Source organism: Ochotona princeps, chromosome 14 (assembly GCF_030435755.1).
Source record: "Ochotona princeps isolate mOchPri1 chromosome 14, mOchPri1.hap1, whole genome shotgun sequence".
NCBI lineage: Eukaryota > Metazoa > Chordata > Mammalia > Lagomorpha > Ochotonidae > Ochotona > Ochotona princeps.
In genome coordinates, this window is record NC_080845.1 from 33,220,490 (window position 1) to 33,234,592 (window position 14,103).

At 43.8% G+C, this 14,103-nt stretch overlaps 1 protein-coding gene across 1 annotated transcript; it reads right to left on the reverse strand.

The window, feature by feature from the left end:
• Window positions 1-3,001: 3,001 nt before the first annotated feature.
• Window positions 3,002-14,096, reverse strand: CHMP5 (charged multivesicular body protein 5). The gene is made up of 9 exons (XM_004581047.3): window positions 13,965-14,096; window positions 13,758-13,855; window positions 12,981-13,085; window positions 11,426-11,472; window positions 8,583-8,676; window positions 8,399-8,470; window positions 7,041-7,149; window positions 6,012-6,124; window positions 3,002-3,709 (listed from the first exon to the last, which is right to left on the reverse strand). Exons 2-9 carry the CDS (start codon window positions 13,824-13,826, stop codon window positions 3,659-3,661), a joined length of 660 nt encoding a protein of 219 aa, XP_004581104.1. The 5' UTR covers window positions 13,827-13,855; window positions 13,965-14,096; the 3' UTR covers window positions 3,002-3,658.
• Between the last annotated feature and the right edge of the window lie 7 nt (window positions 14,097-14,103).

Consider the following 14,103-nt stretch of genomic DNA (forward strand, 5'->3'; position numbering starts at 1 on the left):
AAGATGTGTTATAAGAGTCAGACAATGAAGAACCCTGATCAACCAAAACCACGACAAACAGGAAGCAAAACCATTTCTCCCAGCAGCCTCTCACCAGTGCCCTCTATCGACAAAACCTGCCAGCTGGCAGAGGACAAAGGGCCCAGTCCAGGTCACAGATCAGAGGTGAAGGAGGAAATTCAAAACCTAAACACAACACATTCTCAGCTGGTATACTGGAGAATCTGCTCCTGATTTTCAAAACTTACAAATCTAAATGCGTATTTATCTTGTCTTTCCATGCAAACACTGCTTCCTACAACTTCGCAACACTTCACAGATATTTGGCATGGGAGACACTAGTTGGGACTCCCACATCTCATACCAGAGTACTTGGGTTTGAGTTTGGCTCTGTTTTCCTAGTCCAGATTCCTGCTATTGTATATTCTAGGAGGCAGTAGTACTCTGGTTCTTGCCACCCACAAGGAAGGCTCAGATCGTTCCTGGCTCCTGGTTTCAGCATGACCTAGCTCCAAATTTGGGTGTGAATCATTGGATGGGAGACTTCTCTTTGTACATTTTTCTGACTTTGAAGTAAATATAAATACAGAGGAAAATTTGCTGAGAATCATCTCTAAAATAATGTGCTTATTTTGGATACATTAGGTTTTAAGTAATGATGGAACATTTAAATGGAAATGCTCAGGACTGAAAATAAGTCTGGAGAAAGGTCCAGGATAGAAACAGTTGCTTGGGCCTGGGGCAGTAGCCTGGTGGCTGAAGTCCTTGCCTTGCATGAGCCAGGATCCCATGAGGGCACGCGTTCGTATCCTAGCTGCTCCATTTCCCATCCAGCTCCCTGCTTGTGGCCTGGGAAAGCAGTAGAGATTGGCTCAAAGCCAGGGGTTCCTGCACCCACACGGGAGACCTGGAAGATGCTCCTGGTTCAGATTAACTCAGCATCAGCTGTTGCAGCCACTTGGGAAGTGAACCAGCAGACAGAAGGTCTCCCTGTCTCTCCTATCTCTAAATTTCACTTTTTTATATATAAATAAATGAATCTTAAAAACAACAGTTGCTTGGAGTCATTAATAGATATATAAAGTTTAAATTATGGGTGGGAGGGCCCAGCGGCGTGGCCTAGTGGCTAAAGTCCTCGCCTTGAAAGCCCCGGGATCCCATATGGGCTCCGGTTCTAATCCCAGCAGCTCCACTTCCCATCCAGCTCCCTGCTTGTGGCCTGGGAAAGCAGTCGAGGACGGCCCAATGCATTGGGACCCTGCACCCGCGTGGGAGACCCGGAGGAGGTTCCAGGTTCCCAGCATCGGATCGGCGCGCACCGGCCCGTTGCGGCTCACTTGGGGAGTGGCTCATCGGATGGAAGATTTTCCTCTCTGTCTCTCCTCCTGTCTGTATATCTGACTTTGTAATAAAATAAATAAATCTTTAAAAAAAATAAATTATGGGTGGGAGCTTTCTCAAGGAGCATACAGACTGGGATATGTTATTCAGCTTGCAGGGCTGAATAACAAAGAAGCATCATGGAACCATGGCCAAAGAAACAAAAAAACCAAGAGAATATATAGAGAAGACAAGAAAGGTTTCAAGAAGACAATGATGAATGCCATAATGTGTTTTTTGAAAAAATTTATTTATTGGAAAGTCAGATATACAGTGAAAAGGAGAAACAGAGAGGAAGATCTGTTCCCCAAGTGACACTCCCCAAGTGACAACAATGGCCTGATCTGAACCGATCTGAAACCAGGAGCCAGGAGTCTTTTCTGGGTGGCTCACATTGCTGCAGGGTCCAAAAGCTTTGGGCCATCCTCAACTGCTTTCCCAGGCCACAAGCAGGGAGCTGGATGGGAAGCAGGGCTGCTGCGACACGAACCTGCACCCATATGGGATCTCGGAACATACAAGGTGAGGACTTCAGCTACTAGGCTACTGTGTCGGGCCCTACCATAATGTTGATTCCTATTGAAAGGTTTAGTAGGGGGTAAGGTAGGTGAGGATTGCATTTGTAGTTCAATCATATCTTTAACTAGACAATGAATTTAGGAAGAGAAGAACTTTGACCATTCTTGATAACCCCTATGTTGGTAATAAGCCTTCTACAAAGCTGCTATTCAATAAATGTTCATTAGTGTTCTGCAGACATGAGGTACCCAGCTGGGGGTTGGCGAGGGGACGTAGGGAGGGATGCTGATGGTGAAAGTTAAAGTGAGGAAGGAAGGTTAAGATCATTAAAGACCTTAAACTCTGGCAGGAATATGAACTTGCTGTAGCAATAACAGGCACTTCCAAAAAAAAAAACAAAACAAGAAGCAATGAAAAAACAAAAACAAAAATAATGAAGCCCTTGCTTTTTTATTGTTAATAATTTCTCATATGAGAAGAGCACATTGCAGTAAACAAAAGTAGTTATGATGATTACCTCAATTGTTTCTCACAAGAGCTGTGTACAATAAGCATGGTTTTGTGAGTAGGGAAGCAGGCATTTAGAGAAGTGTAGTAGACTACTCAGCAGTTAGAAGACGGTAGCACCCAGGGCCAAGTCCCGATTGTTCCTTGCTGTTTCTTCTTTTTTTACTTTTTATTGGAAAGCCTGATTTACAGAGAGGAGAGACAGAAAGAAAGATCTGTCTGCTGATTCACTCTCCAAGTGGCCACAATGACCCAAGCTGAGCCATTCCGACACCTGGAACAAGGAGCTTCTTCCGGACCTCTCACATGGGTACAGTATCCCAGGGCTTTGGGCCATCCTCTGCTGCTTTCCCAGGCCATAAGCAGGGAGCCAGAAGAGAGGTGGCGCAGCCAGGATACGAACTGGCACCCATATGGGATCCCAGCACATGCAAGGCAAGGATTTAGCTACTAGGCTATTGTGCCAGCCCTGCCTTGCTCTTTCTTCTATAGTACAATGCTGTGGACTCAAATGGGATTCTAAATTAACATTAAAATTATATTAAATCTGATTTCTGAGATGAAGTATTTAGGCTAAAAAGTGATATTAGTAAAGTTATATCCTTTTGAAAAATATTTATTGAGTATAAATAAATGTCCTATACATTAAATATCAAGAAATATTCATTATTGGTTACAAGTCAGACTACAATACTGAGGGAACCACAGAATCAAGATACCCACTTATGATACAGTAGTGATAATTCCATTCCAATACTGCACACAGTGATTTGCTCACAAGACACAACAAAACCTATCAAAAAAGGCCATCACTTTAACCACCCTATAATGCCACAATAGAAAATGGTTTTGAATCCTAATATGAACAGTCTCCATAATTTAATCTTTGCCTCAGAAATTTATCAGTTCATTTTGAGACTGCAGAGTTACACTGTCATGGAATTTAAATATTCTCATTTCCTAGGTTTTATTTCAAATTGCTATTAATGAATGAAAACGTGTCATACAAAGCCAAAGACACTTCTAAGTAAGTTAACCTTTCATAAGAGAAAAAAAAAATCAAATTTTAGTACAAAAAAAGCATTCCCCAAGCAACGAGTCTCTTAACGGAAAACAAAAGAGCAGTGTGATTAGCTTTTCTTTCAAAGAAAGGGAAAAAACCCAAATTTGTTATGGTAAATTTGGAAAGAGAAATATTTCCCAGTCCCAGAATATTCGCTGATTTTACATGATGGAGCTGAGTGATGCAAGTCTATGAAGCAGGGATCTGTGGCAATCCAAATTCATCCACCAGTACTCCATCCTGCGAAAAGGAAGCAATGTTTAGTACCACTAGTTTCCACTTGATGAAAAATCATTAGACCAGTTTAGTTGAAATTCATTTCCAAGTATTTCATCAGTAAAAGCCCACATCCTACTCAGAAGATGAGGGGTAAGTGAATCAGGAAAAGAATCAGAAAACAGAAAGTGGTGTGATCCTTTCTTGGGTAAAGGGAGGGAAACAGCATATATGAGTGAACACAGGAAACGGTCAAGGAAGCTTGGAAGGCAAAAGAAAAAGGCAGAGGTGCTGTTAGTCCATCCCTCCAGATTCACATTTCCCCTCTGATTCCTAAGATGGATATTGTAGATCCAGTTCCTTTAGAAGCCTCCCAAATCCTTGAAAGAACAGTGTCCTCAGTCACTTCCAGATCATGCCTTATTACAAAATCATAGGCACTGGTACCACTATTAAGAAATCAGGGCCTGTTATGGTGTGGCAGATAAGCTCCTGTGTGCAATGTCAGCATCCCATATGGGTACCACTCTATGTCCCTGTTGCTCCACTTCTGATCCACCCTGCTGCTAATGGCCTGAGAAAATCAGCAGAAGATGGCCCAAGTACTTGGGCCCTGCACCTATGAGAGAGACCAGCTTGAAGCTCCTAGTTCCTGGTTTGATTTCATGCAGCATTTGGGGAAGTGAACTAGCAGATGGAAAATCTCTCTTTGTCTCCCTTTCCAATTCTGCTTTTCAAATAAATAAATCTTAAAAATAAAAAAACAAAAATCACATAGCACATTTAACTCAGAAATCTGTGACCTTATAAAAGTGGAATTAACATGGATGATCCAGGAACTTGCTACTAGGGACTTGAAAGGGTGAGCTGTGGCAGTGTTGCTCTAAATTACTTTAGGGGCACAGAGACAATGTGTGCACCTGGAACTTCAGAGAGGTTGGACTGAGAGGGTACAACTGCTCAGGCTTGATGGAGAAGGCATGATTACCAAAGGAGAAACTGCACATTCTAAGAAATCAGTTATAAGGGCCCTGAGAAATCACCTGCTCTGTGATCTTTGCTCTCTACATTTTATGATTGGGAAAAATTGATGATGTTCAGAGAAAAGCTGTGAGTTTTGGACTGGCTCAAAGTCAAATGATAAATAAAGGATAACTGTGAATAAGGCACAACTAAGGCTGGCTCCCACACAGTTTGCCAACTACATTGCACAGATTTAGGGTTCAGAGTGAGAAAGCAAACACCAGACTATAAATATGCAGTAGTTACAGAAAAAAATGAGAGTTTACTAAGATGGAACTAAGATGCAGTCAATGAGATTTTATAAGCAATAATATAATCTGTTTACAATAACAACTATGTACAGTTGGGGACGGCTTCAAGGTTTTTTGTTTGTTTGTTTTAAGGTTTACTTATTCATTTGAGAGAATCAGAGAGAAGGAGAGACAGATCTGCTCTGTCTTCTGGCTCACTCCCCAACTGGCTGAAACAGATAGGGCTAGGCCAGGCTGAAGCCAGGAGCCAGGAGCCAGGAGCCAGCAGTTAGGAGTTTCATCCAGGTCTCCAACATGAGTAGTAGGGGCTCTAGTATTTGGGGCTTTTTTCCTAGGTCATTAACAGGAAGAAATGAAAGTGGAGCATCCAGGACATGAATGAATCCCCATACGGGATGCTGGCACTACAAGAGGTGGCTTGCCAACCATGCCACAGCACAAGCCCCAGGAAACAGCTTTAGGTTTATAGAGTTCTTTAGATAACAATATTTAATTTGCCCTAGACAACAACTGTGAAATATTTGCAGTTACCTGCACATCACAGATGCAAAGAACAGAAAAACTCACATCAGTTTTTCTATCATAGTTAGTGCCAAATGGATGTCCTGATCTTGTGGAATTAGAATCCTCCTCCATTAAGATTTCTATTAGATTATTAATCCCATGTTTAAAAAACCCACTCAAAAAATTAACACTAGTATGTCTGGAAAGCAGGACTTTCTTTAACACTACACCTCATGGGAAGCTCATGGTTGAGGTTTTCCCCAGAAATGTCTGAAACCTGCAAATGATACCCAGTGCTAGCTCACAATGAGGATTATTATATGTACTATACAAATTGCCATTTAAAACACATCCCCAAGTCTCAGTGACACAATTAAACTGGCCTGTTATCATCCAGTACCGGAAAACTGGCCTTTCAAGGGTTCTCAAAATAATCACCAGGATTGTCTTTGTCCTAACTTAATGACTACCATTTAGATTTGCAGGCTGGTGATCAGGCATATAACTTTGACCATTTTTCTTAGAAATATAAACAGGAAAATGTTCACCTTGTTTTTCGTGTCAGTGGGAACACCTTCTGGAATTGCAGGTGCAGATGCTGCTTCATCCAAGTAAGAACTATCTTCATCAGCCAGGAGCTCATCACCCAGGGCATCCAACTCTGAGATGGGAAACAGTCAGCATTTCAAATGAAAATGTAAGCAGTGCAATCGTCAGGTTGATGTGTTTCAATGTTAACCAAGTCAATTATGAAAATTTAAATACTAGTCTCAAGATACAAGGTGACTATGGTCTACGTCCACAATGAAGGAATCATGACTAGTTACAGTCTGTACTACTGTAACAAAATGGAGGAATTCAATATGGGGGAGGGTTTGGGGAAGGGTTGAGAGAATCCCAGAGCCTATGAAACTGTGTCATAAAATGAAATTAATGTATTTAAGAAATTTCAAGGAGACTTATGTAGAAAAATCTATAAAAAAACAAAAGCAAAAATTCATGTAAAACAATCATTTCCGCACAGATTTACAAGACTCCAGTCTTCATGAGAAGACTTTAGCTGGCCAATTCAAGAAAGAAAATTCTGACAACAAATGTAAACAATTCTCATCTATTTATGGATCTGAAAGAAGACATGAAATTGTTGCATATTACATGATCATTACAAGAAATCAAGCTCTAAAAAGAAATCTGTGATAAGGCAAATCGGAAGCAGCCTGGAAAAATGGCAATAGAAGGCAGAGACTCATCAGGGGACATTCAAGATGGGAAATAAAAAAATAAAAGATAATAAAACAAAAGACTAAGCAAGAACAGACTTTGAAGAAAAATGCAGTAAAGGGGAATCATGCAACAAAAAACTAAATATGAAGTGGTTCCACCATTTGCCAGAAATCAGCAACTGTCCTCCTCAGTGCCTCCCTCTCCTCTGTACCCAGATAACCACTAGGTCTTATCCACTCAATCTCCTAACATTTCTTCAATCAATTACCTCTACTTCTGCTGCCATCACCCAGGTCTTAGCCACCTGTTCCTTTCATGCTCTAAAGCTTTACATTGTTTTTCTCACAACTTACCAGCTTCGAGGTCATCTTCATCTAATTCTGGGGTGCCATAACTCCGACTCAGTGCTTCTTGGATTTCATTAGCATCTTCCATCATATCCTCTAGCTGGTCTTGTAAATCCTATAGAAATACGTGTCACAAGTTTTTTTTTTTTTTCTAAGTATTCCCTTCCCCTACATTTTTCCTTTCGATCTTAGCAATGAGTAATTTTTTAAAAGTTAGTAAAATGTCAAAATTACAAGCAGCTCTCAATTTGTTAGTTCAAGTGCCTTATCTAAATCCTTTGCTAGTGACCACTTTGCGTGTTTTATTTTTTTTTTTAAGAATTATTGATTTATTTGAAAGTCAGAGTTATATAGATAGAGGTTCTCTATCTATTAGGTTATTCCCTGAGAAGTAGCAATGGTTAGTGCTGAGCCAGGCCAAAGCCAGGAGCCAAGAGCTGCTTTTGGGTCTCTCACATGCATGGCAGAGGCCCAAGCACTTGGGTCATCTCCAGTTGTTTTCCCAAGTGATGTTAGCAGGAAACAGGATTAGAAGTGGAGGAGCAAGAAGTCGAATTGGTGCGCATATGAGATGCCAGCAATGCAGGCTGTAGCTTTTACCTGCTATGCCACAATATCAGCACCTATTTTTTTTTTTAAGGTTAGTGACTACTTAAAAAAGTATATTAATTTTATTTGAAAGGCAGAGAGATAGAGAGACTATTCCACCCATTGGCTCACTCTCCAAATGGCATCTGATAGTCAAGGCTGAGCTAAACAAAATCTAATGACCAGGAATTTCATCCAGGTCTCCTATAGAGGTGGCAGGGACTTAAGTACTTGAACCATCCTCTGCAGCCTTCCCAGAGTACGCACTGGCAGGAAGCTGGACCAGAGGCCAACCAAGAGAGAGACCTGGAAGAAGCTCTGGGCTCCTGATTTCGGCTTGACCCAGCTCTGGCCATTGTGGCCATTTGGAGAAGGAATCAGCAGTCATTAGATGATACCTCTCTGTTTCCCTCCCTCTGTAATTCTGCATTTGAAATAAATATATAAATTAAAAAAAATCTAAAAAGGTAATTAATGGAAAATGGAACCAACTTGATGCCAGGTATTGTGTTAATAACCGGACCCATGTATCCTCATTTAATACAGGCAGCAATGTCACTGCCTTCTGAGAAAACTGATCAAAAAGCATTGAGTTGTAAGCAACTGCTAGGTGCTTCTTCTGCACCAGACACACCATGTAGATATTTCTATTTATACCACCAACAGATGCCAGTCTGAGGTTCAGTCCTTCTTCTTTGCTCCTTCTATCACTCATGTTTGTTCACATTCTTTCAAAAACTGGTACAAGTTCTTGCAAAACCTGGCAGACATCTCACCTCAATCTGGTCGATTTTCACTTGCTTGTATGCCTTCTTCATTTCCTTTACTCCCAGTTTCATAGCATCAACCTAAAAGAAAACATAGTGTCTCAAGAAGCCACGTTGGTTGCAAATCACAGGGGAGAAATCCCAAGAATATAAAAATAAAATAAAACAACGGACAAAGGTGCTTTTGGCGTACCGTGGTCTTGGTGTCCTTCAATGACTGGATGGTGTAATTGGCCTGCTCCATGTTAAATGACTGCTGGGCAAGGTTGTCCCGCTGCTGCTCATACCTTGTTTAGCATGAGTTGAGAATGGCAAATGTGAGACAAAAAAATTTTTTTAGGAAGAAAATATCCTTAGCAATCAAAGAGAATTTCTTCAGAAATATTTTTTATATACAGCAAATTAGGACTGGCATTATGGTACAGTCTGTTAAGACTGCCACCTCAATACCAACATGCCAAAGGAGCAGTGGTTTGAGCCCCAGCTTCCCCACTTCAATCCAGTCCCTGCTAATGTGCCTGGGAAGCAGTGGAAGATGGCCCAAGTGTTGGAGACCCTGCCAACCACATGGGAGACCTGGATGGAATTCCAAGTTAGTTTTTGCATTTAAGACTTATTTTGAAAGACAGCATTAGAGAGAGAGAGACAGACAGACAGACAGACAGTACAGGGTCAGGCCTGGTCTGTCACCTGCACCAGCAACACACAAACCAGTGGATGCAGTTTCCTGGTCAGCCCCGCCTTCCAGCCCCATCTCTCACATGAACTGATGGATGCTGCAGCTAGTCCAACCCAGCTTGCCACAGGTTCGGTCTTCATGCACACCAGCGGGTGCTACAGCCTAGTTGGGGGGAACTCCAAAAACCCCACCAGGATCACCCCAGCCCTGGTCTCTGCATGAGTTGGCATGTACTGCAGCCTAGCCCAGCCTGTCTTGAATTTCATCTGGATCTTATACACACCCATGGGTGCTGCAGCTAAGCTCAGCACGATCTGCCTCCAGATCCAGCCCACATATATGCCAGCCAAGGGGTACTGCCTGCTGGGGGTACTGCAGTCCAGCCTGCAGTGAGTGTGCCAGTGGGTGCTGCAGCCTAGACCAGCTGGCTGTGCCCATTCTGGCTCTCTCTCACATCAACAGGTATAGTAGCCTAACCCAGCCTGGCCTGCACCCTGGATTCGGCCCACGTGCCAGCTGATGAGTGCTGCAGCCCTGCCTGGACCAGCCCACCCCAAGTCCCAGCTCTCATGCTCACCAGTGGAAGCAGTTGGCCCATAAGGGAATCCCCTAGGTTGTACTACCAGGCCTGCTCCCAGCCCTGAGTCTTGTGTGTGCTAGTAGGTGCTACAGCCCAGTATGGCCTGTCCCTAGTCTTGGCATTTGCTGGAAGCTGCAGCCTGTTGGCCACTAATTAAAAAGGTAGTAATTTTATTACACTCACACCACTCTAGGCATTAGAATTTCTTTTCCCAATCTGATCAAATCCAAAGAAGGAAGAGAACATCAGATATGAAAAGTCAATTTAAAATAGGAACAGAGATAGCAACAACCTTTCTGGTTCCCTACTAGCTATATCTTATCAGCTATGTAGTCCACAGTGGTGAAAACTCACATTTTTAAGAAAAATTTCTTTAAAAAAAAAAACATTTATTTATATTTGAAAAGTTGAGAAATGCAGAGATAGACGAACAGAAGGACACCTTGCATGTCCTGGTTTACTCCCCAAATACCCACAACAACCAGGGGTAGGACAGCCTGAAGCCAGGAGGTCAGAACTCAATCTAAATCTCCCACAAGACTGACTGGGACCCAAGTACTTGAGACACCACATGCACATTAGCAGAAAGCTGGAACTAGAAGCAAAGCTGGGATTTGAATACAGGAACCCCTAACTGGGAGGTGGCATCCTAAACAGCATCTTAACCACTGTTTTTGCTTTCTATATAAACACTGCAGCATAGTTACCAAAACAAATGAAGGATGATTACATAAAAATGTATTCTAACGGTAAGGGACACAGAATTCCTAACTTTATTTTAAAAAAGAGGCCCGCAATGGAGTAGCCTAGGGGCTAATGTCCTCGCCTTGCAACTGCTGGGATCCCATGTGGGTGCTGGCTTATGTCCTGCCTGTTGCACTTCCTTTCCAGCTGCCTGCTTGTGACCTGGGAAAGCAGTAGAGGACGGCCCAATGCCATGGGACCCTGCACCCACGTGAGAGACCTGGAAGACACTCCTGGCTTTGGATGGGTTCAGCTTTGGCCACTTGGGGAGTGATCTGGAAGATCTTTCTCTCTATCTCTCCTCTGTGAATCTGCCTTTCCAATAAAAATAATTAAATAAATAAATAAATATTTAAAAAAATGGCATACTCTAGCTAAATACTGAGAGGAAAAACACCTTATAGATATGGTTCTTTCCAAGCAGTAGGCACTAGCTACACATGGCTACTTAAATTCACTAAGTTAAATTAAAACTACAGGGGCTGGCACCATGGTTCAATAGGATGATCTTCCATCTTCAAGTGCTGGCATCCCATATGGGCACCAGTTTGTATCCTGGCTGCCCTCCTGATTATGGTCTGGGAAAGCAGCAGAGGATGGTCCTTGGGACACTGTATCCAAGTGGGGGACCTGCAAAAAGCTCCTGGCTTTGAATCGGCTCAGGTCCAGCTGTTGCGGCCAATTGGAGAATGTACCAGCGGATGGAAGGTCTTTCTCTCTGTAAATCTGCCTTTCAAATAAAAATAAATCTTAAAAAGAGAAGATTTCAGGCCTTAAGTCACAGTAGTCACATTTCAAATGTTCAACAGCCACATGTGGCAAGCAGTTATTATAATGGACACAAGATACATATGGAGCATCTTCAAAAATAGAAGGTGATATGACAGATGTAACTGAACTTTTAAGGGGGATACCCTATTAACTGCATTATGTGAATGAAAATTTGTACAGAAATCAACAGAAACCTGAAGGGATATAAGACCATTTCCCTGGTGCTAAACCTGCAAGAGGGAAAGAGATGCATGTAACTTACATCCGTTTTTGCTTTAACACCCTCAAGGCTTTCTGCTTGACCATATTCTGAGGAAGAAAATAGACTTAATTAAAAACAGGTAGAAAATAGACACATACGAAGATAAACTGACCATATTCCTTCACTCATATGCCTAGAGAGGACGCAGACACCTGGCTCTGGTTCTGCAGTGCCACCTGAAAGGCCCAGCTGCCTGTGCATCCACACCCTAAGTGTTCTGGACTCCTTTCCCTTTTCCCAGTGCATATGATCTCTATTTTGAGTGCTGACTTTGTATATCTGCCTTACGGGGGATTCTGCACTTGGCTCTCCTGCTTTACGCTTCACTCCCTCAAGCCTCAATCTTATCTTACAGTCTCCAACCCCTCTAGAAGCAGAACCTTTATGGTAACCTTACCTTTCTTCTCTCTGCACTGGAACTCATTGCTGATTTTAAGAACTCACTTTCAAACTGATTCACACTACCTCTTGACTACCCTCTGGGTCGGGCTTCGCCTTGAGTCTAGGTGGGCTTCATTCTGTGTTGTTCATTCCACACTATCCATTAAGGTGAATGGAAAAAAGCCTTCCCTTTTTGTACATCATTGTATGGTTTTTTTCCAGTAAGGGAGGACACAGACAATGGTAACTAACATTTACTGAGTGTTTCTATGCATGCCAGTAAATTCATGTTATGTAAATTACTTTAATGGTTACACTATAAAGTATTATATTATATTATATTATATTATATTATTATATTTCCCACTTTGCAGATGGGAAAATTAAAGTTAAGTGATAACCTGATTATATGGTCGATACAGTATGCAGCTGGAAAAAAACTAGTTCCATATGCTTAGTCAATGCAGTTAAATGCAACACTCTGCTCCTACCTAATCAGGGTCACAGCTAGTAGGTGGTGACAGTGTTTTACAACATTGCTCCCAGCCTAGCGTAATGGCTCAATTAGCTAGTCTTCCCCTTGGAAGCACCAGGAACCCATGTGGGTACCCATTCGTTTCCTGGTTGCTCCACTTCCCATCCAGCTCCCTGCTGTGGAAGCAGTGGAGGATAGCCCTGAGCCATGGGATCCTGTGCCTGCGTAGGAGATCTGGTTTCTAGCTATGGATTGACTCAGCTCTGGCCGTTGTAGCCATCTGGGGAGTGAACCAGCGGGTGTGCCTTCCCGATAAAAATAAATCCTAAAAGAAAAAAAAAAAAAGGAACGCTGGTCCCATGGGCCTCATTCAGTATGCTTTCCCAGCATGCCACTTCTTAACCAATGTATCATAACCACCTAAGCTGACCGGCCTGACGAGTCACTGCTCCTGGGCACAACCAGGCCCTGCTCCGTCACGTTTTCGGCAGTATATGTTGATTCTGTGTACATATTTCTGGCATCATCAGCATCATTTCCCTACCGGGCCACACCTTGGCCTTCCTCTGATGATGCCTCGTTCACCAAGCTGTGAGCATTTCTTCTGTATCCTTCACCATCTCCCACCCCCAGCCCTGTTCCTGCAGTGCTTCAGGCGGCGCGCTCTGCTCCTCAGGAAGCCGTCGCTGCCCGCCTTACCTTTGCAGGGCCCTCTCTCATCTTCTTAATCTGATCCTTGTATTTCACCAGCTCAGCATCCAGTCGGGAAATCTTCTTGTCAATAGATTCAGCCCGGCTGTCCACCTTGGGGAAAAATATCAAATGTGGTCACAGTGATTGCACTTAACATGGAAAGGCACAGGAGAAAAAGAGTACGGAGGAAGAAACAAGGAATGGTGAAGGATAATGGCGGGAAACAGCAGCAGCACACACAGGGGGTTCTCTGGATTCTGAGATACCAGGTCTCCCTTAAATGTACTGGAGGCAGAATAATAACTGGAGAATCAGGGTTCTAAGCTGAGGTTTTCACTGGCATTGGAGACCGGCCAGGGTGGAGGTCCAACAAACAGGCAGTGCCCAGTGGACAGTGCGGGGAGGGACCAGGGTTCTTAATTTTGCATCACTATGATGCAAACCTCAAGCTAAGGGTACTGACACGGAGTCAGGCTGAACATGATGGGAAGGGTATAGGGGACCAAAACGGCTGGCTGGAGTGCAGAGGATGGAGTGCAGTGTGTGGAGAGGGCAATGGGTCGGGTACGGGTAAGGCGAGCTAGTGATGGGGCCAAAGGGTCCCTGGCTTGTGGCATTGGAAAGACAAGGGTCACAGGAATGAAGGAGGTAAGGTGCGACGGAAGGTCGGGGTGTGATGGGCCCAGGAATGGGGAGGAGGGTTAGGCGCCCAGGGACCGGGGGGTGGGCGGGGTCGGGATGTTAAAAGTCCCTGAGCCGAGTCCTTCAGGGTCAAGTGCCCACCGTGCCAATGCAGTCAGTCAGGCTGGGTGGCGGAGCCTTGGGTTTCGCTTTCCCGAAGAATCGGTTCATCTTGGGCGGCCGCGGAGAGAACCCAAACACTGGAGCGAACACAGAAACGGAAGCAGAATCACTCCCGGTCCGACTTCCGGGCCCCCCCTCCCACGCCACCACCACGCGCAAGCGCGATGTGACTGGAGTTTCCCGAACCTTTTTCCGGGTTTTCAGCTTGGCCTTCCGGGGGATGGGGGGGAAAGGCCAGATGATTGGGGAACCGGGAAGGGAGCCTCCGGGGGCGGGGCCTCCGTGATGTGTGGGCGGGGCTTCCTTGTGCGGGGCGGGGCCCAGG